Source organism: Gasterosteus aculeatus, chromosome 21, assembly GCF_964276395.1.
Source record: "Gasterosteus aculeatus chromosome 21, fGasAcu3.hap1.1, whole genome shotgun sequence".
NCBI classification, from domain to species: domain Eukaryota; kingdom Metazoa; phylum Chordata; class Actinopteri; order Perciformes; family Gasterosteidae; genus Gasterosteus; species Gasterosteus aculeatus.
Genome location: NC_135708.1, coordinates 13,310,014 through 13,333,855, shown reverse-complemented (window position 1 = coordinate 13,333,855; position 23,842 = coordinate 13,310,014). Strand labels below are relative to the sequence as shown.

Below are 23,842 nucleotides of genomic sequence, written 5' to 3'. Positions count from 1 at the left end.
GAGCTTCATATTGTAACACTGAGGCCCTCTCCTGGCATCGAGAGGCTCTACACCAGCACGTCTCTCAATTTAGCCCGGAAAATACCACCAGGATCTCTGCTGTGATGTTTTCTGCTGCTATTCCTCAGGGATATTTTAGTTGAGGTTCCTTGTTTACTCCCGTTGCAGTCGGGGGAACAGTGCAGGCCGCAGCTGGAAGAAAACACAGAGGAAGCACTGGGATGCGCCGAGCAATCTTCTGCAGTCAGCAGCAGCATATGTTAATAAATAAATCTTTAAATTATAGTGGCCTCATTGGGACAATACCATTGTTCCAAGGTGCTTGGGTTTGCTTATCTTCTTGTGTTAACCACCAGGGCTTTTTTGTTTCTTGTTCTTTGTGGTAGTCTGACACATTCAAGACTGACCGACACACGCTTACTCATCTTCACACGCGTTTTCTCCAGCACACGCACACAGTATCCCTCTCATCCCTGCAGAGGAAAGTGTGTGCGCGCCTTTGATCTGGTCGCGCTCGTGGTACACATATCTCTCCTGGAGCAGAGAACTACCACATATACTCTCTGTGTCCAGATACGCTTGTCATGCATTGGGCAGGCTCAGATCCCAGGGAATCAAAGGTGTGGGTGATGCCTCCAGAACCTGCATTAATATGCATGAGAGCGGGAGCTGCCCTGTGATGTAATTGCAGGAGCGGTGAAGGTCAGTGCCTGAGCACAATATCAAAGCGCACATGTACACACAGCACTTAGGTTTTCTTTATGGTGATCTCCATGCATTTTGAAGATGGAAGAAGGATGACTTTGCTGATAGGGGTGTGAAAACAGATGAAAATCTGTTAATTTTGTTTTGCAAAACTCTCACATTACAATGGCGGGCTCTCATGTTCCCTGCTTGGACACACATCACAGTGAGCCTTTCATCCAGGGAGTAAATCTATTTACAAGCCTCCCACCCACCCATGTGGTCCTATTCTCAAGGCCCAGTTGGTTGCAAGTATAATGGAGCTTCCTTTTATTCATGTTCCAGCTCTGGCCCTGATCTGGCCTCAAGGGCGCCACTGTATTTCAAAGCCAAGCGTCCACTTGTTTAATAGGAATCACTGAGAAATAAGTGTTTGTTCAATATAGGTCCCTTGCTGCATTATTAAATGTATAATATGACTTATAAGAGGCATGGTTTTCTTTGAAGTGAGTGATTTATCCAGTGGTGAATTGATGTTGTTTCACTTATTCTCTGTGTATTGCGCCGTGGTTGTTTTGTTCCCTGTGAATCCCTGACTAGTGCAGCTGATTGATAGAACCAGGACACAGAACAACTTCTATCACTCAGATATGACTGCTATCAGACCCAATTCTGTCATATGACTTTACTTTTGAAATAAATATATATGTATGTATTAATGTTAACTATTTAACAGAGAGTCAAAGCAAGTCAAAAAGAACATACCAGTCAAATAATCTCAACAGAGCGAATCCCGACTTGAGGACCATCATGTAAAACATTTCAAAACAACCAGATGGCTGCAGCTCTGGACTGAAAATGTGTTTCATGTCAACTTTATCGTGCAAATCACTCCGAATCTGTTGCTATCTAGGCTGATAGCATGCTTCTGCTATATTCCGTTGAAGCTGATGTTTTGAGCGCATTGATATTTTTACCTAATGATGGCACTGATTAGAGCGTTAGGGGAATAAATCAACATTATTCCATTTTATCTTGTGGGAAAAGTGATGTCCAAACCAAACTTTTTGAGACAAGGAGTTTCTTAACGGGAAAAGGTTGCCAGTTATGCGGGAATCCCTCTGAATTAGGAGCGGAGAGGGACACTTCCTGTACAGTAGCAACTAAGACGATTTCCTTGAGCCTCTGTCAAAGCTAATAACCACAGTGGTCTCACAGAAAGCTCCCCCAGGGCTGTTTGACCGTGCAAGCCGTGGGAGGGGGTGATGCTCGGAGAGGTGGGGGGTCGGTGGGTTTGAGCTGATGCCTCTCAGACTGTCTCAACTAATTTGGCTCTCCGAGGCGAGGCCCATCCAACTCCCCTGTGTTGAAATAAAGTTCATCATCAACCCTGCTGTGTTGGGAGATGACTGGAGATGGTGAGAGCACAGGAGCGAGGAGCGGGTACGACGCGTGAGTGGACAGCGAGGCCCGAAAGACAGAAATAGAGACAGACACGCAAGCAGATACTCAGAAGCTCGCCCGGGGGGGTGTTCGGTGGGGTGTGCCCCAGCGCTGACATCAGCAGAATCGCAGCGACCTCCACAGAGCACCGTGAGCAGCAAAGGGTGGGCGATAGGAAAAACAAAGGGGAGGGGCAAGGAGGAGAGAAGATGGAGGGGGTGGGGGGGGGATAAGGATGGCGGTGCAACACTTGTAATCGGATCATTGGCTACAGCGAGTTGAGTCGATGTGATCAATAGGAACTGCACATGCAGCAGAGAGCCTTTAATGGCCCTTAATCTCCATCCGGCCTGAACAGAAGGGTTGAGGAGGAAGTCGCGGGAGCAGACGCAGCCCGCATCACATTACAGACTCCACCTGTAGTAAAGCCGTGCACTTACATTCTCTGTCCCACACTCATACACAATACACACACACATAGGTGTACACCTGCCGACTCATGTAGGCCTCAGCAGCCGGCGTGTCACGTTTCTTCTTCCCTTTGCACATTTTTTACTTTCATTTCAAATGCATTACATTTCAGACCTTTCCATTCGGCGCTACCCCCTGCAATGCACAGTCCATATGCCAACCTTTGAATTCAATGAGCAGCCTGACCACAGCTAGTGTGTCTCCACTTACCATCTTTGCAGCACAAGAGAGAGGGCAGTCCGGCTGTGAAGTGTAAATGTGCTGCAGAAGCTGTGTATGCTGCGCTTTCTCTCATTCTTTTAGTTAACTTTACTCATCTGGTCTATAGATTAAAGATTCATGCGTATGAGCCCCTGCGGCCGGTTTGGCCAAGTATCCCAAAAGGGCATAACACACATACAGATATAGATGAATGAATGAAAGACACCACGGCAGTTTTCTCAATCTCTTCTTTCTTTTACTCATCTTTTCTTTTCACGTTTCACTTTTACACTCCGCACAAAGGCCTGGAACCTGAGGGCAGAACTGTAAAATGAATAACGATACCCCACATATGCTCAAAGGAACTTAGATAAGAGGCACCCAGTAAGGCTGTTTTTGTTTGGGCCTTTTCTCTTTTGTATTTTGTTCCCCATTTGCCACATGCTCTCACTCACTTTAAAGCATCATAAAACAGGCCTTCTCATGTGTGTACATCCTCGCTGAAGGGCAGCAGGAGATGCAAGTAACCCAACAGCAGCGGGATACACAGGAACTATAGTCGTTACACTGAGACGTACCTGCTTAACGTTGCAGTAGTGATTTTTCATACCCACACACTGTGGCGTTGATTTGATGACATTTGAACAGATGAATGAGCGCGTAGGCCTTGAATTATCCTCTGTTGCTTTGAACACTGCCGATATGCATCCCCTAAACATTACACATGTCAAACAAACACAAAATGCTGACTAACACGCCGGTTATTGTTGTAATTGTAACCAATTTCATCCATTCTCGCAGTAAAAGTAATTCAAATAATCTTCACCCACGCATATTCTTTGATGTACATTTTAAGTATCTCTTAAAATCCAGAATTTGTCCCAAGGGGTCAATTTTGTTGCAGGCCGTGCTGTAGTGCACAGACATACACAAACCTGCTTTGGAGAAAGAAAGTTTGGTACACTTTTGCTAGATGAGCTGATTTCGCACATGATGTCATCAGGGTTGTGTCTCTTCACAGGCTCGAAACTTCTCTGCACGACATTCAGAGAGTCGATACAGCAAGTATCTGTGGGTGCAAAGATTTAGTGGAGTCGTGTCTGAGCCAAGAATGAATAAGCTCTGTGTGTGTGTGTGTGTGTGTGTGTGTGTGTGTGTGTGTGTGTGTGTGTGTGTGTGTGTGTTGGGATTGTGCTTTGTTGCCTTTAACATTTTTATTTTATTATTTATAAGTGTTGCTTTACAATCTGGTGAAAGCAGGTGTGGGGTTTAAAAGAAGAAGGCATTTAGAATTATTATGTGTGACTTGACCCATTCTAGTGACAGGATATCTGCTGCTAACTTTAAATCATTTTTTTTTAATCTGTCTCTTTTGAGCTTTATGGATTTGCAATAATCAATTTAACGAGAGCCCCTGTAATTATTTGCATGACATTCACGAGTGTGACATCACTTAATACTCGTCAGATTGTACTCCAATCGTTGAGGGATGGTGAGGAGAAAATAAGTATTGAGCCGTTGGTTTGAAAATGTCTAAATATGGTGTGAGGCGTGTATTATGTGTGTGCTCATGTGGGTGTGTGTTATTTCTCTTCAATGCGCGGCGCCTCCTTGTGGTCATCAGAGACAATGACAACTCTTAACACAAAGGTGAGCAGCAAAACTACTTCTTGAGCGTCGGATCTTTGATGTTTATACAAACACAATTTTAAAATAGATATATGAAACGTGGTATTAAATAAAAACCGTGGGTATCTATGCTAATCTATCTAAGTGGTAATTATTTACCCTGTTCAAAATCAGCATTAACCTTGTTTAAAGAAAAGAAGTAATGAGAATCTGCAAATGGGTCATTTTTCTTTCATTGTTTGTAGAAGAATCAAGTCTTTCCAGCTCAGATCTACATCATATCAATGTGTTCAGCAAAACTCAGCCTCTATTTTCAGTTAGCAGATAATGATGTAACCATGGCAACAGAGACAACTTGGAAAAGGGCAGGAAGAAAACTTAGACATTACTGTCACTCAAAACCCCTTTTTTCATATAGTAAATACAATATATTTCACCTGATCTGTTCAGTATTACATTAAAACTTCAATTTAGTTTTCAATATACAACTGTGAGTCCTAAAACATTATTGGCTGGATCGGTTCATAACACAAACAATGCTTATCAGCAAATTATACGCACATGTTCAAAAGTGCAATTTCGGGCTCTCCTCATCATCATGTCAGTCAACACAGTCGTCGATGGGATTATTGTTCCATGAGGACTTATTGAGCGATGCGCCGTGGCCCGGAGTTAGAAAAACCTTCAAAAACATCGAAGAAGTACCGGCCCTGAGACTCGGCCCAACCTTGCCTTGAGCCATGTGTTGATGAATCTTCAGTGCGACTGAAACTTCAAAGGCATGTCAGCTCACTAAGCAGAGGATGCTCCTTCTCTCTCATCTTCACTCAACCGAATCCCTCCGCAGAAGGACATTTTGATGATTTGGAGGAGAGGTGGTGGTGGTGGTGGTGGGGGGGAGAAAAGTTTGCTTGCCACTTTCTTGGAACTGATTTGACCGCTGTGGACGGAGGCAACCGGAAGCCCCGCGTTCCAAGAACAAAATCAAATCAGCATCGTACCAGAGGTACGTCTCTGCACCATCAATCCCGGGTAATACAGCGCTGCGGGGTGCATAAATAGCTTGTGCCCTGCTTAGTTCACAGAGGCGGGAAAAGTGTGGTCTTTTCAAAGGCCGCCTGCAAAAACCGGATTGATGCGCAAATTAACTGAAAGAGAGAAGAGAGGAGTCACAATCCAATTCCTCCAATGTTATAATTACAGCTCTTTCTCCCCTCTTGACGAACACAAAGAGGGACTTTCCTCACTCCCTCAGCACATCCTTTTTTCTCCACCTCTCGCTGCACAGCTTGGTGAGCTCGCATTAATTGCTCCAAAAAGCTGGAGAAGCACAACAAGTACTTCTCACCCTGGTGTGATTGTAACCGTGGGAGTTGGAGGGCTTGAGAAGAAAGGGGGCTTTTCTGCTTACAGGAGAGGCTTATGTGTCACATCTCAAGAGCAGAGGACATGCGAGAGAACCGATGTGATGGCGCACTCTGCTGGAGACACGAGGGAAGGAAAGTGAGTGGTTCATTTCAGGGGGAACTGAATGAGTAGAGAGAATATGAAAAGCAAGGTGCATAAACACGTGAAAATGAATCATTGTCATGTCAGAGTTCTCCGGTGAATTATGAAAAAATTGTCATTTTACACATCATGTTTACTATATATAATAGCATGTTGATGTGTGTAATCGCATGTTAATGTATATAATAGCATGTTGATTTATATAAGATCATGTTGATGTATATAATAGTATGTCGATGTGTGTAATGAGATGTTGATGTATGTAACAGCATGTAGGTTGTGTAAACATTTGTGAAACCCACAGGGAAATTGTATTTCATAACAATTTTATTCATATAATTTTGCATTTAGTTGTTTCATCGTAATGTCTTCTTTTATAGGTCTAACATGTCTTTAAAGTCCGTCTACGATTACTGTTCTACCTTCACCTGCCCTGGTCACTAAATCGAAATAACGCCATACGTACATGTTTTAAAACAGCAAACAGGAAATTCCACATATTCTATCATCACATTGTATTTCAAGTAATAACACAAAGTTTCTGACGGTTTAAAATAAATCATGCAGTCACGAAACTTTACAGGTGTGTTGTCGAGATCAAAATAAACTCTGAGCTCAAAGGTTTGTGATCAGAGCGAGGGAGTCAGAATCACTATACCCTCCCTGGACCAGCAATATGGTCTCTATTTGGAATAGTTTGTAATATCTGTTCTTGTGAAATTTGAATCATTTAAAGGAAACTTTCTGAGAAGTTTTAAGGGGAAATGTCATCCGCCTTTAAGGCTGGAAACAACTGTTTTCATCAGTTTTACAGTTACTGTAGGTTTTTCAATGTTAAACTCTAACCCGCAAAGTAAGTATAAAACAAATGTGGTGGAGTAAAAAGTACAACATTTGCCTCTGAAACGTAGTGGAGCAGAATTTTAAAAAAGAAGTAAACACTCAAGCTCAGTGCCCTGACCTAAAAATTACGCTTTTGTACAGTAAATGTACTCCAGCTACATTCCACCACTGCCTGCACCATCCGTACGTTGTCAAACATTCTAATCCCTGTAGTTGTACCTTTATATCAACTACCTCTGGGCCGGCAGGTCTGCCTCCCAAGTCAGTTTAATCTACAACATATTTTTACTTTATAGTCAGACCAACCCCCTTGGCACCAACACATTTTACACTTTGATGTCAGTAAAGAGCCGCAATGCAGAGCAGATGTGGACATGGAACTGCTGCTACGGTAAATACATAGCTGTATTTAGCGGCGCATATGCAGATAGTTTATATTTGAGAGTGTGTGTGATACCGTGTGAAGCATTGAAGCAATGCACACATTTCTGAGGCAAATGAGTACACAAAAACACAAAAGCATGGTTTGCGCTAAACATGGAGAATTTTTATTTAGCTAGCGAGTTACCTAGAGGAGAAAACTGTCACATCCTTGCAGTCGGATGTTTTGGGGGAACGAGCGGGCGTTAGCGTGAGGACTCTCCCAAAAAAAAGGGCTTAGTTGTTAAGGAGACAGTCTTGATTGAGCCTGAGGTACAGTACATCAACACCAGAGCAAAGACAGTCACCCACAGGACCCAAGGAGGCCTGCACTAGTTCTACCAGAGCAGCAGGTTTCTCCTCAGACAAATGCACTTCAGAATGTCAGAATCACAAGAGAGGGGCAACAACGAAAACTAAAATAACACAATGTGCATTGGCTGGTGTTTTGCCTTCTGCATAATGGTAATATTTTGGTACACAGAAACCGGTGCAGAAGGGAACACGGTAGGAGAGGATACATCCCATGATTGGCGTGATTGTGGCTGTTTCCCAATTATTTCATCCCACCGGTCAAATCATCCAAACCTCCGTCAGAGTAGTCGGATCAGCTGGTTGAACACAGATTCAAGTTAAAGACTAAAATCATACACATCTTTAATTCTCTTCAGGAGCTGATGAACTTCACCAATATCCCATTTTGAGGCGTGAAAAAATTAAAAGAAAAACTACAAATAAGCCCGTTGAAATCTCCTGACTACTTTAGTTAGTCAGTTTTCTCAAACAAAATCAAAGAAGAAGAACAGATTAGAGAGTCAAGGGTACTGGTAGAGGCTATTTAGGAGGATTGAAAGTGCTTTAATGACAGATTTTACTCTAATGTGGGTTCGGTTTTTCTCGTGAGACAGGAACACACCAGTCAACGGATACGGATGAGTCCATCTATCATCATGTTCAAGTACTCAGATACATTGTCGTCTTCGGCGGAAAGACTTGTGAGAGCCTTTCCTCCTCGTGGTTAGGCAAAATGTATTTAAGGTCCTACATCATTAGTGTTGCAGTTCTAGCAGAGAGCTTGCTTGAAGGTTACGGTTTATTCCTATTGCGCTCCTGGCGAGAGAAGGGAAGAAAAAAAAAAAAGAAAAGAGGTGATCAGTGGAGCAAACAAAAGGGACACAAGCAAACATAAGCAACAGCTGAAAGAACTTCATTCACAGGGTAAAGGTCAAATGTTGAGGGAAGACCCAAGCCGAAGACACCGCTTTGTCTTTTTCTAATAGAATAGTGTTCTACGCTGTCAGATACACCTGAAAGTGTAAATCACTCGAGCACAGAAAGAAAGATGTGACATCCTAAAAGGTGTGACACTCGTTTTTGAGACCTTGAAGGTAAAAGATCCTGCTACGGCATTTATGAAGATGATCAATATTTATTTTACTTTATGTATCTGTATCGACAGGATGCATTTATCTATGTGTCTATCTGAACGTTTACGGCAAATATCAATGATTACTTAGGATCTATTGAACTTGGAGCAACAACTCGTCTAAAAGATACAGTAACAGCAATTTTCAGTTTAATGTGCTGCTAAAAATAAACTGTTCTGGCTCCTAAATGGTGGAATGAGCTCTCTGACCACAGAGAGCCTTTGCATCCTCCGCTGCAAACTGAAGACACAGCTCTTCAGACACGACCTCGACTAAAAACACTAAGTGTACTTATAACTGACCTGATCTATAGCAAGTTGTAAATCGGCAAACTTAATGAAATTGCAATTCCTTGTTTTCTTTTGAGTTTGTATCCTTATGGTTAGAATGCACTTATTGTTAGTCGCTTTGCATCAAAGCGTGTAATGTAAACTAAACACTTTATTATTACTATCAATTCAGACCGAATACATTTTTCATGTCCTGTGTTTCATTTCGTGCATTAGACTCCCTGTTCTATATGGAAAGTTCTCCCATACAAAAGCAAATGTTTCACGAACGCTATACTGCAGGGAAATACATTTTCAACAACCTCTAAGATAACACTATCTTATTTTTAGTCTGTCATTCCCACTGTTGGTATGCTGTGTAAATTGCAGGATAAGTAATCACGTAAGTACAGTTACCTTTTCGATTTAGTGTTAAAATAAGTGAGATACAGAATACAGTAAGAAGATAAATATACTAAAAATACTGCAGCCATGAACACTGTATAAATCCCAGTCTTGCCGATAAAAACAACATACGTTGTCCACAAAACACACCTTGAATATTACATATTCATGGGTGTGTCATGCGTTACAATAAAAGAGGAATACAGTGTCACCTTTGAGAAACCTCTTGAGACCAGTGTAACTCTACACCCACCGTGGATGCTCAGACTAACACCCAAAGGGGGGACGTAGCTAACCTCTCGCTATTAATTGCCAAATTAGTTCTGCTAATAAAAATCCTGCAAACAGCATCTTTAAAAAAAAAAGAATTAAAAACGTTGACATGGTGTTTTGGGTGCAGGTGTAGCGGTGCTGGTTTGACACACCCTCAAAAAAGGTTCAGGAAGGACAGGCCAGACAACAGAGAACAATTCACCTTGTCAGGCGAAGCAGGGCGAGGCCTCAGCGTGGCCGATCCTGTCATGTAAGAGGTCAGGGCTACAAAAGCAGCGCAGCGCAACGCCCGCACAGCGCGGGACGGAAAAGGCCTTCTGCTGACAGCTTGTTTTCACAAGCCCCGGAAAAACATGCACTTGGAATATTTATGAGAAAGGAACCCGGCGCATATTAACAAGGTCAGCGGAGAGGAGTCGGTGCGGCCTCAATGGAGCACCAGCAGTAGGGGGACTGGGAGAAAGGGCATGGGGGGGGGGGGGGGGGTGTCGGGAAGTGCAGTTTCGATTAGCATACTGGTGAGAATGGATGCTGCACAATGCAAGCAGGGATAACATGTCATCCTTCCCATGGGTACGTTTTTTTTTTACCACTTAGGCTTAAAATTTGTGGAACACCACGGTTATTACCTCTGCAACACATTTCAGCCTCCCTTTTGGAGGGAGCCGGCTCACACAGTGGGAGCTTTTCAAAACCACGTGCAACGAACCACCGTAACAATGCATTTCTATCATCCAAAGCGTTTAGAACATCGGAGGTGAACTGTACCAACTCTCAGGGACGGTGCCGCCGGGGGCTTATGTTGTTGCATGCATGAGGAGCCTGTGGAGAGCAGAGAGGCTTGTCGTTCAAAGGGAGATCGGAGCCTACATCTGCCTTTGTCTGAGAGGAGGAATGCCAGGAATGTGGGCTATTTCAGGAAAACCTCTACGCTGACTCCAACCGGGCAAATCATCGCAGTCTGGGCTGCACAAGATGGCTGATGAAGAATTAAGAGTTTGGCGAACCTGCCTGTGAGTAATGGTGGCGTGTCTCTCTGCTGACAGACCTCTGGGAACCTCCATCTACACCAGACTGCCCGTTCAGCCACAGGAAGCCGCATCCGCTGTCTAAGAGCAGGTGGAACAAGATCAGCCGATTACAGCCTGGCTCCAGCCCGTAACGGTGATTAAGGGAAAGTACCCCCCCTCCCCGTTTTTAAAATAAAGAGCGACGAAACGGAACGCGCAGTGACACGTGCGAAAACGCTATTTTAAAAGGGGACAGGGCTATTTGTATGTATGCTTATCTCACCTTCCTCAGAGCCTCCTCCTCTTCCTGACGTTTCTCGTAATGTGCAAAGTCATCAAAGATTGAGGTGGTATGCTTGTAAGTGGCGATAATTTTAAGCACTTGTTTGGCCTTTTCCAGAGGCACTTCCTGAGTGTCCCTGGAGTTGGTTACTGGCTTGTTGTCATTGTTCTCCAGCCGGATGTGTCGCAGCTGGTTGTTGGGCACGTCTTTGATGAATGCCCACTTCACCTCGAACTTGCCCTTCCACTTGTCCTGAGACCAGACACCTGCATAGGCATTGTAGTCCACCGGGGAGCGCATCTCGGCCACGCCGCAGAAGTGCCCACTGCCGTTGACGCTGAACAACAGGTACAGGGGCCCCTTGTTGCCCAGTGAGCGGTAGGCGCCGTCCAGGCGCTTGTTGCCGTGTTCTGTGCTGCACCAGATGGAGTACTTGATAGAGCGGTGGATGTCGTCTTCGGAATAGCTCTTGATGATGAAGACGCGGCCATTTTTCAAGCTCCAGTCAAAGTCTTTGGGGTTGTAGTTGTTGAGGGCGCGCAGCTTCTCCAGCACGGGATGCACTTCTCCGGAGCAAGGGGAGGCACTAAGTGGGAGTCCCCCACCCAGACCGAAGCCCTCGCCGCGGTTCCTGGGAGCCACCCAGCGGTTGGGCGGGGGACCAGGCTGCTGAGGTGGTTGCTGATGAAGGTGCTGCGGGGGGCCGGGTTGAGAGGAGAGGTGCATGTGTGGATGGCCGGGGGGCATAGGCTGGGGGTGTTGGGGGGATTGGAGGGAGTGAAGCTGGAAGGGCTGATGTTGGTGTTGGGGCTGGTGTTGGTGTTGATGTTGGGGCTGGTGATGTGGTTGTTGTTGTTGGTGGTGGTGGTGGTGTTGTTGTTGTTGGTGGTGGTGGTGATGGTGGTGTTGAGGCGGAGGAGGCAATGGGTTTTGCAGTAAGGGCTGGGGCTGAGCTAGGAGAGGCTGCTGCACCATAGGCTGCGGGGGCATCATATTCTGAGCTAACGGAGGCTTATTCAGGGAGCCCTTCTCGTCCCAAGTACCAATGTTCATATTGTGCTTTATGGGGGGTGGGGGAATGGCACCTCCCCCCAACCCCATGTTGGCTTTGGGTTTGACCTTAGGCTGCGGCTTAGCCGGCTTCTTGGCGATGGCGGCCCAGGAGGCGGGTTTAGGTGCAGACGAGTTGACAGACGGTGGGAGGCTGTTGGCTGCCATACTGCTCATTCCTGCTGTGCCCCCCAGGGGGGAGCCCACGGTTTTAGTGACGGCTGCCACCATGTCCGTACCCAGTTTTAAGCCCGTCATACCTTGCTCGATGCTGTTCAGCACCGGGACTTTACTGAGCTGGGTGTCGCTTCCAAAGCCAGCCTGTCCGTCCGTGATGGCCCGGCCCAGCGAGCTGGGGGCATACCCATAGCTGTTACTGTACACGGAGCTCTGTGTGGACTGACCCTGAGAGACACTGGTACCCCAGGTGGAATAGTCTGCATTACCAGGGAAGAAGTTGAAGCCATGCTGGCCCAGGAAGGGAGGGGTGTTCCCAAGGGCCCCAGCCTGGCTGAACACACCGTCGGGGATGAAGTGGGGCTCGCCATTGCTCATCTGTCCATACGTGGTCAGGTAGGGCATGGGAGGGTCTCCCGCTGTGGACCAAGCAGCCTCTCCGAGAGAGTAAGGGAAACCAATGGAAGGAGCATAATAGCTGGGCATGTAGGGGTCTGACATTGGCGGATAGCTGTTACCCTGTGTGACAGAAAGACGGTTAACACACCAGACACAATGACAAGTAACAAACCAGACAGATTATCCAACATGGTAACATCCCATTATGAATGGTGACATTGAGTTAGGTTTTAGGGACACGTCATCATTAGAAACAAGATAGACACGGGGGCGCCTGTAATTAATTGTTTTGTAGAGAGAACAATGAAAATATAACTGATTTGTCCACTACATAAACTACTGGTACTGGCCACAAGTACTAGCTGAGTGGTTGTACTGCAAGGACCTTATCATGGCTTAGTACAGGACGTTACCTGATTTGTCTGGCCACTTAGATAAGGCTCAAAATCATCATCGTTAACACCATCCTTTTGATGCATTGATCCGTTTTGCACTGAGGACGAGAAGAAAGTTCAGTCAATCATCACACGGACTACAGGGGAGTCCTGAATACTACCAGCTAAAGATGTCTACTTGTTAACCTGTGCAGAGGAGGTAAGTGGTGGTCAAATCTAAAGACGTGACAAGATCTCAGTTTGGTGAAACATCATCAAAACAAATGCAGAATTAGGGACAACAACAGGAACATATAAGATCTGCAGTTTCATGCCCACGTTTAAAAAAAGAAGCAGATAGCATGTTAGCTCATGTTAATTCATTACACTGGTGTGTTAATAACCGAGGGCAGAATCAGTGTTACCTTTATTTCCTTGTCCTTTGGGTCTCTGAAACAGTGAGGAGCACAGGAAGTGGAGATGTTGTTAGATCACGACAGGAAACGAACACACACACGTATGTATGCTAGTTGCATAAATACACAGAACAGCAGATTGTAGCAACTTCAGTCTAAAATAGCTTCTGCCCGGCTGTAACATTTTACGGGCAGCTCGGCGTTGTTGACCTGATGTCAAAACGTTCTGACATCCAGCAACTAAACGGTGCCGCATTGGCAACCGGCTGCAGCCAGAGAGGGTCGGTGATTCACTCGGCCTACCGCGCAGCTAACAGCTAGCCACGTAAATCACACACTGGGGGGGGGGGTGTTATATATATATATATATATATATATAGCTATATATATATATAGCTATATATATATATATATATAGCTATATATATATATAGCTATATATATATATATATAGCTATATATATATAGCTATATATATATATAGCTATATATATATATAGCTATATATATATAGCTATATATATATATAGCTATATATATATATAGCTATATATATATATAGCTATATATATATATAGCTATATATATAGCTATATATATATAGCTATATATATATAGCTATATATATATATAGCTATATATATATATAGCTATATATATATAGCTATATATATATATATATATATATATATATATATATATATGAGCTCGTTTGATCCGGCGTGGCCCGAATGAAACCAGATCGAACTGTTAAAGTACCCCCCCACACACACATACGAACCTGATCGACTGTGGTCGCAGACATCCTCCAGGAAACCGAAACTGCGGGTTGTTTGTGACTGTCCACGGCTTCTCTCCCCCCCTCCGCCACCACCACCACCACCACCACCCACAGCCTCTGCCTCGTCTGTCGGGTCGTCGGATCGCTCTGTAACGGTTACACGGCGGCTGCTGCTGCTGCTGCTACTGCCTCTTCTTCTTCTGCCTCTTCTTCTTCTTCTTCTTCTTCTTCTTTACCGGGTTCGGAGCCGACGACGATCCGCTTCTCCTTCTTCTTCTTCTTCTTCGTTGTTACAAACAGAGACTTCGGTTTTAACGGGGGGAAAGGAGCGATCCTGCCACGGATTTGGCCTTCAGCGGTCGGTCTAAAAACCTGCCCGGTTGTCTCGCTGGAATATCCCTTACCATTTCCCACAATGGCGGATGAGTTTTTTTTATTTTTTTTTTACTCCCGCTTCCGTTCCGTTCCGCCGCTCCGTGACCTTCCGCCGGTGACGCTCCGAGTCACGCTGCAAGCCGACGCTTCACATGACAAGACACAACAAGTTCCCCTCTGCGTGGGCCACATTATGTTCTCTGTAAATAAAATATATCCAGCGATCGTCGTGTTTGATATGTAAATAATAACATAGTCAACTCACGCATGGGGGGGGGTGCATGGATATACTCAAATACTTAAAAGTAATACGAAATAGATGCATGCAAAAACAAAAGGGAATATATACAAAACATTTGACAGGTATTTTATCAAATAGTGTATAGAGCCAACCAGTATGTACATACAGATGCAGTGATGCAGCAGTATTGACTGATTTGCATATTTCATAAGCCTACAATAAAGGAGCCAATTTGAATGGATGACTAATGGGAAACTGTGTAATTGATTATGTTGCTTCAAAAAAGGGTGTGGATACTTATTTTATCCAAGGCTATAAAAAGTCACTTTGCAAAACACTCAAATTGTCTCTATTATTAAATTAAAGTTACTAGCGTGCTAGTATACGGCATTATGTTATTAATATGAGTGTACATTTAGTTAGTCTATTTGGCATCGGAGAAAAATATTTATGGTGGAAAATAACTGCTATATTTAGTCAAGTACTGCACTTGTGTACATATACCTGTTTGTACTTTGCTTTCACATGTTTTATGTATTGTTATAATAAAACATTGACAGGGCTTTCTGAACCTCTGTACTTGACATAAAAAAAAATAAAAAGGAATGAAGTATGTGTACACTGTTTTGCTAATTCAACTGTAATGTAACGCTGAAGGACAATTAGATGCGCTCTGAGTAAACGAGACTAGCTGTGCTCCAACTCTCGCGATATTTCCACAGTGGGTCGCGGAGCAGTATGGCAGCCGTGGCGCTGAGGTCCTGCCGCAGAGGACTTTCACACATTTTAAGTAATGGAGGGCTTGCTGCTTTGTCGTCACTGCGCCCGGAAGGTTTGTTCAAATTTACGCTTTTAGCAGAATACATTTCTCCAGGTGTGAGTTTCGTATGAGGGCATTTAAGCGCAGAGAGAGGGGGTGTGGCTCACGCGGACTGCGTCGTCTTAAAAATGTAGGGCAAGTGAACTGTGCGCTGTTTGCGCCCCAGAAAGCTTTTGCGTTGTCTCCGGTGATTTACGTTGTATTTTGGAACCTCTTTGACGTGAATTTCTCTCGTTGTGTAACATAAACTGTGCCTCAATTCTCAATTTGCTCGTTATGGGGGGGGGGGCACACGCTGTATCCCCTCGTATCCAGGTGCGGGTTTTCTAGTTTGCGTCAAGAGAAGTTTTATTTAAGAAAAATAAAAACGATGTGTCTGTGCGTTTCACTGTATTTACCAAACGTCGTTTTCGTAATGAAGCCATTTTGACGTCGGTTGTTGTGAGTCATTTAACTTACGTAACGCAACACGTTTTTTGCCCTCGCGCTGTGCCTACCAGGGGTCAGCAGGCACAAGTCCACGGTCCAGTACGCCTCACGACCGGACCTTCCGAAGCTGGCCTACAGACGAGTGAAGGGCAAGAGCCCCGGCGTGCTCTTCCTCCCGGGATATGGCTCCAACATGAACGGGCAGAAAGCCGAGGCTCTGGAGGAGTTCTGTAGGTCACTGGGACACTCGTACCTGCGGTAAGTCACTGAGGAGCACGAGCTGGAGAAGATGCGCGCGCCCATCCTGCAGAGGAGAAGCACGTGCACACCACAACATAAACTCTTCTGCTAATTGTGCGTTTACTGGGATAATAAATAGAAAAGGGAATGCGATTCGTGTTGGTAAGCTGCTTAAAATAATCCATCCCCTCATAATTAATATGCATTATATGCCTCAGTGTAAATAATTAACTAAATGTAAGTTTGTTTTTGTCTCAAACTGTCATGATGCCCCAAGAAAAGAGGGTATACTAAACATATTTTAGTGGATTGGATTATGGAGAGATAAAAGAACATCGCTCCATCATACTGAAAAGTCACCCGATTTTCAGTGTTGTGTATACAAGTGATTTAATGTCTCAAAAATAATCTACACGAACCCTTCAACCTTCATGGCGTTCTGTTAATGTTTTGCCAGGTTTGACTACACAGGGCACGGGGCCTCGGAGGGGGTCCTCTCAGAAGGAACTATTGGCACCTGGAAAAAAGACGTCCTTTACGTGTTGGATGAGTTAGTCGAGGGGCCACAGGTAAATATTCCCGAGGCTGGTGCCCCCTTTTTTCAAGGCCTTTAGTCGTTTCCCATAAAGGGGAAACGGGTTTAACATTGTAAATGCTCATTTAACGTGAGACTGCAAGGAAAACATCTTGAAATGTTTGAATGTGTTTCGACAGTGAAGCAAGTGTATCTATATCTAATAGATACTCTGATGGGAACATCAGATACTTTGGCGGGTTGTTGTGAAATAAATTATAAATATTCATATGTTAAACGCTTTGTGTACTTTAAGCACACTCCAAACACATAAGACGACTTGCTTTGATTATGATAATGTTTTCCACAAAAAAGTTGAATTTACAGAAGCGTAATTACTTAATACAAAAAACCAACATACTACTTCTCCCAAATTCATAAATTCAGATTCTATGAAAATACTTCCACCACAAAATTGAATCTTTGCAACAACATTATTATTATCCTTCCAACCTCAACTATTCACTGTGTTCTACTTCACAGCCAGAAGATGGCGCCGTGTTACATCATTTGATGGATTGACCTCCGCTACTGTGATTACACTACACAAGTCTGCTGTTTTTCTTTTGTAATGAATTGGTTTACATTCTCTGTGGTGTCGTTGCATCCTTGTAGATAATGGTGGGTTCCAGTATAGGCGGATGGTTCATGCTGCTGGCGGCAATTGCGAGACCAGAGAAGACCGCCGCACTGGTGGGCATCTCAACTGCCGCCGATCACATTGTCACATTGTTCAACTCTCTTCCCCTGGAGGTAGGCATATATTAGATTTACTCGCATGCAGACATTTTCATTTCCATCTGTCTTTGAGTTGGATTTGCCCGTGTTTCCATGCACAGACTCGCAAGGAGTTTGAGGAGAAGGGTGAGTGGACGTTGCCCACCAAGCACTCGGAGGAGGGTCTTTGCAAGTTTAACATGAACTTTCTGCGAGAGGCGGAAAACCACTGCGTGCTGCAGAGTCCGATCCCCATCACCTGTCCCGTGCGGCTCATCCACGGCCTCAAAGACGAGGACGTCCCCTGGCACATCTCCATGCAGGTGGCGGAGCGCGTCCTCAGCAACGACGTGGACGTCATCCTGCGGCGACACGGCCAGCATCGCATGTCCGAGAGGGACGACATCAAGCTCATGGTGTACACTATTGATGATCTCATAGACAAGCTGACCACTCTGGTCTGAGTAAGGGGGCGGGGAAGCGAGCATAAGGATAGAAGGACTGTGTTTACTGGGAAGTCGATCCTCAAGAAATTTACCAAACAACGGCGTGTTCCTCTACTGAGTATGACCTCTTTTCTTTTTTTTCTTTTTTCCCTGTTATCTTCATCTGTCATGTCAACATGCCGTTACAGTGCAAACTTAAATGAAAGGGAGCTTCCCTGTTAGCGGTTCCCTTATATCTTCAGGTTGGATTTGTATGTCCCAAGTTATTATACTGAGTGTTATTTTGGCCTTTTGTTAGGTCCGCTGTCCCTGTTCTTCCCTATTTGACTGTTCTTTACTTAGCCGCATAGCTTTCCTGTGCCTTTTTTAATCACTTTTCACCTGTTTTGGCCAATAAAACCTCTGCACACTGAATTGCAGGTCAGTCTGTTACCACATCATCAACTGACAAACAATCTGCCTGTTAATATAGAAATGCACACAGAATAGTTAAATTGTAAAGTATTTACAATTTTAGGAAATGGAGAGCTTAATCGCAGAAACCCATCATAACATACAGTTAAGTGCTCTTGAAAATTGCACATTTTTTAAATTGACAGAACCCAACTTAAATCACCATAATTGCTAATGCAGGATTTCAAAATATAACTTTTAATTTTATATACATCCAGATTAACAGCTGCTAACGGAAACTCAATTTGCCGGGTAGCTGCAGGTTAAAGACAGAGAATCTGCCTGCCTTTGGTTGGCTGAGTGGAGCACAGGACTGTTTATCATTAACATGTCATTGCCCACTATAGCTGCTCTCTGCTCAATGGGGCGAAACCAGCCGCTTAACTGTCTCTGGTCCGCTTAACTGCAGCGCTGACCTTTAATTCATGGTTGATCTATGTAGTCATTCATTTTTTTTGCCTCAACTAAACTCAAACATTAATTGATGGGAGCCAGCAGCATGGCGGGTGTAACGTGTCAGGCATATGGCTTTGCAAATTGTTTTACTGGGCCCCCTTCTTAATTATTGCATAACGCAAATGTTCCATCTCTGTTTAACAGGCACTGCTTTGTAAGTATTGTTGGTGTTGTTTTGCTGTAGAAAAGGGCAGATATCTGTCTTTAGAATGTCTTCTAAATGTCTTTGTTTTTTGCTAAATCAATCCGTTGCTACATTGCTAAATCAATCCGCCCCAAAAAACAAACAAGTTAAGGTTAGTTAAGCCAAACAAATTTAGCAGGGCATCACGGGTTAAAGTGTCTTTAATATAACTGAACACCCACTCTGCTGATCGCTCCGGTGCCTTTGAGCAAGGCACTGAATCTACCAGTCATGAGGCGTCGGGAAGGGAAATCTACAGTCGCGGATACAACTCATTTGTCCCCGTCTTTGTCTCTCAGTTAAAGCTGAGCATGCGCCGCAGTGGCCACTGTCCGGCGGCTGCATGCTGTCGCGTTGCATTCTGCCCCCCTCCCTTACTTGGGAGTCGCCACATATAATGAGTGACCCGCCCCTCCTGGACGAATGAGATCCAGCCCGACGCGCCTTCTGCTGCGCTTCATGGATGCTTCAGCACTTCAGCATCCTCAGTTCCTGCGCAGCTCAGCGGAAAATCACACCGTGACGCGGACAAATCTGACCACGCTGTTATTTTCCAAGTAAGTGTGGTCTTTATTGAATACAATCCGCTGCGGGTGCATGACATGTTGGATATGATGTTTATGCTGCCGATTAGGTGTCGCAGCACGTGGTGTGAGAGCTTCACGCAGTTGCTTTTTGAGGTTTGTAAAATGTGCATGTTTCAAAAAGCTGCGGGATGTGTTCTCTTGACATTAGACGCAGGACTTTCTTTGGATTTTCCTGAATTTTTCTCCCAACAACCGCGATGAAACGAAACCAATGAACTGAAGAGGTAACACAAACATTTAAATGCGTCACAGTGGTCTGACGTAATTTAATTAAACTCGATTGCGGGCTAATTATAGAACGGTGGTAGGATTGTATGAATGCCTGTTTTGTTAGAGGAAGAACATAAATACATTTGATTACTTAATTCTCTTCATGACGTTTGCATCCTGGAGGTCATATTCTAGCCATCCTTGCACGCAGCCCATCACTGCACACAGCGTGCCGGAAAATGGCTTGATTGTTACCATGGCAACGGAAGGGCCCGTCCCTGTTCGGGACATCTTCCATCGACCACACCCTTCTCTGCCAAAGCCTCCGGAGATGCGCCTTGCTGAGCAAGGGACATAATAAGAACTGGCTTTTGGTGCTTTTCTTCAAATGTTGACAAGTCTAGTGCTACAGATTTGTATTACAGTAAACAAACATTTGTGCACGAAGAAAATTGTTTTAGTTATTTATTCATCCATTTATTCAGGATATAAAGCAGTCGAAAGCAACTCACTAATATACGTTATACATTAGAAAGATGGGGCTGGGGGGGGGGTGTTAGAAGAAGAATTTAGTTTGTAACAGAGTTTTGCCATTTCATCCTCATGACATTTTCTCTGCAGGGCTATTCTGTACACTACAGATACTTGAGAGAGCTGCCATGGCGAACAGAGGCCCCAGCTACGGACTGAGTCGAGAGGTGCAGGAGAAGATCGAGCAGAAGTACGACCCGGACCTGGAGCAGCGCTTGGTGGACTGGATCGTTGGCCAGTGTGGAGGGAACCTGGAGAGGCCGCAGACGGGCAGAGAGAACTTCCAGAAATGGCTCGTGGATGGAACAGTGAGTGGCTGCAGTGGGCCTACCTGTGCTTAAAATATAAAAATAGAAGTTACTGTTGAATTATTTAAGCTGCAACATGGCCGAGCCTCCATCCACTTTAAAAGACTGGTCCCACGCTTTAGTCTTACTGAAATCTTTTTTTGTTTTAGCAAACAGGAAATTTGGAATTAATAACTGTTGTTGAAAATGCTTTGCAAGTGTATCATATTGTACCGAATGATTGATGACCTCGATGACTGACCATACCTTATTATCCCACTACAATTCCCAGCTAATTGTAAAATGCCGTGTGCATGATGCTGCAATGTCTCCTTACTTTGAAAAAAAGTTTGATATTAATTTATACTCCTGTAAGTAACTTAAGGCTATGATGCAGTCAATAAATATGTTGCTTTTTCACTAACAGGACCCACAACAATACATTTTATTGGCTTTCACAACTAAATCCAAATTGAGATTTCTGTACCCACCCTGCTCTCCTAACTTAAAACATATTAATTATGTAATTTAAGCATGAGATGAAATCCTTAACTGTCATTTTGTTAAGCTAAAAGTGTCAGTCCAGTGTGATTTAGATTTCTGGCCTCCTCTGTCCCAGATCCTCTGTCGGCTCATCAACAGCCTTTATCCGAGAGGGAAAGAGCCTATCAAGAAGATTCCAGAGACGCAGATGGCCTTCAAACAGATGGAGAAGATCTCTCAGTTCCTGGAAGCTGCTGAAGCTTACGGAGTAACAACCACGGACATATTTCAAACTGTGGATCTCTGGGAAGGTGATTTTACTTCTGATTACTTACATTTCCTCCGATGTCATGTTACACTTTCCCTTGTACTCGTCCATTTTAGTTAGGAGATGTTACTATCATTATCAAACTATCATTTTATATGAATTATCCTTTCGTCCTGGCTGTAGGAAAGGACATGGCGGCAGTGCAAAGGACTCTCATGTCTCTGGGGAGTGTGGCCGTCACCAAGGACGACGGTCACTACAGAGGTGACCTGGACTGGTTCCGCAGGTAAAGACGATGTGACGGAGGAGATCCAAACAGCTGCGGGAAGCTTCATGTTCCCTCCTCCTCACCTTCTGACTGTCGCCCGTGTACAGGAAAGCCCGGGGATACCGGCGAGAGTTCAGCCAGGAGCAACTCCGCCAGGGCCAGAGTCTGATTGGCCTGCAGATGGGCAGCAACCGCGGGGCCTCCCAAGCTGGCATGACGGGCTACGGCATGCACCGCCAGATCATGTAGACCGCTTTCTGACTGACCCCCTCCCCTGCTTTCAGACCTCCTTTTCTACTAATACCCCCAAGGTTGTAGCCCCGATATATACCTCCATCTCCTCCATAGCGCCTGCCATGTGAACCTCAAATTTCCTTGAATTGCTGCTTTCCCAAAACAGTGTTGTACCTTAAAAAATGATGTCAAATACGAGTCTTCTTCAAACTCTCTTCCTGTTAATCTCTTGCCTCCCTCTTTGTTTACCTGCATCTATAAATGATTACATAATGAGTAGCTGAAAGTTATTTAAGAATAACGATGGCAAAAGAAACCATCGGTGTTATTTACATTATCATTCTGAAATACTGTTAGCCACTGTTACAACATGCTGTATGCTTTCTATTTGTGTTTATGTGTACATTTATTTACTTCTAGCTATTGTCTCAGGATGATCTGTACGTGAGTACTTATTTAGCCATCTAACGTGATGAGCTCATTAAGTTATTCAACGTGTCTGTGGTCTTGTCTGAGGACTTTTTGCAGTATCCTCTGTAACCAAATCAACCTCACGTTGTGCCTGGTTATGGGACTACGGAGACCGGGTCCTGATACATTGACCTAAAAATACATTCGATTCGGAATCATGCTCTTGTTTTTTGTTTGCTAGATAATATCTTTGTCCATAATGTGTCAATGCAAGTAAATGTGCAGCTGCCAGCATGTTTGACAGTGAAGTTTCCATTTCTGGTGCCAGGTAAAGACGTTGCGTCAATGTGCACTTTTATTAATTGTTTTGTTTTTATATATATATATATATATATATATATATATATATATATATATATATATAGAGAGAGAGAGAGAGAGAGAGAGAGGCTTGTGAGAAGAAGTATTGAAGAAAATAAAGAATGTGAACATATATTTGTGTCTGTCTCTTACACAAGCTTGGTTTTGTGTTTTCTCCCATGCACCCATCCCCCACGTTTCTCCTCACAAGGCCTAATAAAGCGACAGCAGCACAGCATAACGTTTGGGCCGACGGCTCCTCTACCAGTCCTGATTCAAGTCTGTGTCCAGGAGAACTGTTGACTAAGTGAGTGACTTTAAGTAAGGCAGTAGACCCCATGCTGGTCTCATAATGTGGTTAGCAAGCTCATCCTACCTTTGTGGAGGGTGTAGCAAATACAAAAGAGACACCAAAACTGCCATGAGGTGATTACCTCTTTGAGTTACTGTCCTTTGGGAATGTTTGTAGTACTTTTCTTTTGTATGGCCTTTAGAACACAATGTGAAGTCAGTGTTCGGAGGGCCACTCACACTAAATATGGTTAAGAATAAAATCTGCCTAGCATCTAGATGACAACTGAAGGACAATGCCAATAAGAAAAGCATAAACCTTTCTTAAAGGCATTCCGGTGATGGTGGGCTTTGGACCATAAAAAGCTCACATTTTATGTCAATGAACCAGTTTTATGGGGTCAACTGCTCCTGACTTGACATTTCAAAAAAGCATGCACAAATTAACATTTTAACTTGTTAATAGGATACATTGAATTAACAGCCCATTAAAATCCTGTTCTCTGATTTGCAGGCAAAAGAAACTGGTAATATTGTGGGGTCGTCGTGACGCAGGGGTAGTGAGGGTTTGCTGGGAGCTACAAGGTTGGTGATCTGAGTCCCGGCTTCCCCGTGTCCCATGACGAAGTGTGGGGCCTCACTGCGCATGCGCACATTGCTCGGAAATTTGGGAACGTGGATTCGGTTCCCGATGAATTTATAATAAAGGCTAGATGTCTCGTCCGCTTTGTGGAGGTGCGGTCCGATTTAGAAGCGTACTTTTGCCGCACTCCATATTCCCTCGCGCATGGTGTGGACACACATGGTTGGACAACTCAAGTTCGCAAAGCCAGTGTGTGCCAGTGGCGAAGGAACCCCTTTCGCGCCCGTGGCAGGCTTTGAAGCGTCGGTGTCGGGCGACCGCACCTTGCTC

General features: G+C 44.4%; 3 protein-coding genes across 5 annotated transcripts; 2 read left to right on the top strand and 1 right to left on the bottom strand.

Moving 5' to 3' along the window:
* Positions 1–6,246: 6,246 nt before the first annotated feature.
* ythdf3 (YTH N6-methyladenosine RNA binding protein F3) lies at positions 6,247–14,561 on the bottom strand. 3 transcript variants are annotated; one of them, XR_013454056.1, is made up of 6 exons: positions 14,065–14,532; positions 13,293–13,317; positions 12,907–12,986; positions 10,868–12,613; positions 10,582–10,683; positions 6,247–8,310 (listed from the first exon to the last, which is right to left on the bottom strand). XR_013454056.1 is itself a non-coding variant. In XM_040166968.2 (5 exons), exons 1-5 carry the CDS (start codon positions 14,086–14,088, stop codon positions 8,287–8,289), a joined length of 1,899 nt encoding a protein of 632 aa, XP_040022902.2. In that variant the 5' UTR covers positions 14,089–14,561; the 3' UTR covers positions 6,247–8,286. The 3 variants fall into 3 exon arrangements, 1 of the variants encoding a protein (XP_040022902.2); XR_013454057.1 differs by having other exon boundaries at positions 7,306–8,310; positions 10,586–10,683; positions 14,065–14,498; XM_040166968.2 differs by lacking the exon at positions 10,582–10,683 and having other exon boundaries at positions 14,065–14,561.
* Positions 14,562–15,318: 757 nt separating this feature from the next.
* On the top strand, positions 15,319–18,320 carry abhd10b (abhydrolase domain containing 10, depalmitoylase b). The gene is made up of 5 exons (XM_040166969.2): positions 15,319–15,512; positions 16,001–16,187; positions 16,627–16,738; positions 17,359–17,496; positions 17,583–18,320. The coding sequence occupies exons 1-5, from the start codon at positions 15,419–15,421 to the stop codon at positions 17,922–17,924; spliced, it is 873 nt and encodes a 290-aa protein (XP_040022903.2). The 5' UTR covers positions 15,319–15,418; the 3' UTR covers positions 17,925–18,320.
* A 784-nt stretch (positions 18,321–19,104) lies between these two features.
* Positions 19,105–22,771, top strand: tagln3b (transgelin 3b). Its single transcript, XM_040167714.2, has 5 exons — positions 19,105–19,556; positions 20,418–20,635; positions 21,234–21,408; positions 21,549–21,651; positions 21,741–22,771. Exons 2-5 carry the CDS (start codon positions 20,456–20,458, stop codon positions 21,880–21,882), a joined length of 600 nt encoding a protein of 199 aa, XP_040023648.2. The 5' UTR covers positions 19,105–19,556; positions 20,418–20,455; the 3' UTR covers positions 21,883–22,771.
* Positions 22,772–23,842: the final 1,071 nt, after the last annotated feature.

What these genes read in the sequence shown, in the direction of transcription:
- abhd10b (XM_040166969.2), top strand. Translation starts at nt 15,419, where the DNA reads ATGGCAGCCGTGGCGCTGAGGTCCTGCCGCAGAGGACTTTCACACATT. An exon ending in CTGGGACACTCGTACCTGCG is followed by an intron (nt 16,188 to 16,626) that starts GTAAGTCACTGA and finishes ATGTTTTGCCAG; the next exon opens with GTTTGACTACACAGGGCACG. An exon ending in TCAACTCTCTTCCCCTGGAG is followed by an intron (nt 17,497 to 17,582) that starts GTAGGCATATAT and finishes TTCCATGCACAG; the next exon opens with ACTCGCAAGGAGTTTGAGGA.
- tagln3b (XM_040167714.2), top strand. Translation starts at nt 20,456, where the DNA reads ATGGCGAACAGAGGCCCCAGCTACGGACTGAGTCGAGAGGTGCAGGAG. An exon ending in AATGGCTCGTGGATGGAACA is followed by an intron (nt 20,636 to 21,233) that starts GTGAGTGGCTGC and finishes CCTCTGTCCCAG; the next exon opens with ATCCTCTGTCGGCTCATCAA. An exon ending in GACCTGGACTGGTTCCGCAG is followed by an intron (nt 21,652 to 21,740) that starts GTAAAGACGATG and finishes GCCCGTGTACAG; the next exon opens with GAAAGCCCGGGGATACCGGC.
- ythdf3 (XM_040166968.2), bottom strand. Translation starts at nt 14,088, where the DNA reads ATGTCTGCGACCACAGTCGATCAG. An exon ending in CTGCGACCACAGTCGATCAG is followed by an intron (nt 13,318 to 14,064) that starts GTTCGTATGTGT and finishes TCACTGTTTCAG; the next exon opens with AGACCCAAAGGACAAGGAAA. An exon ending in AGGAGGAGGCTCTGAGGAAG is followed by an intron (nt 8,311 to 10,867) that starts GTGAGATAAGCA and finishes TTCTCTCGCCAG; the next exon opens with GAGCGCAATAGGAATAAACC.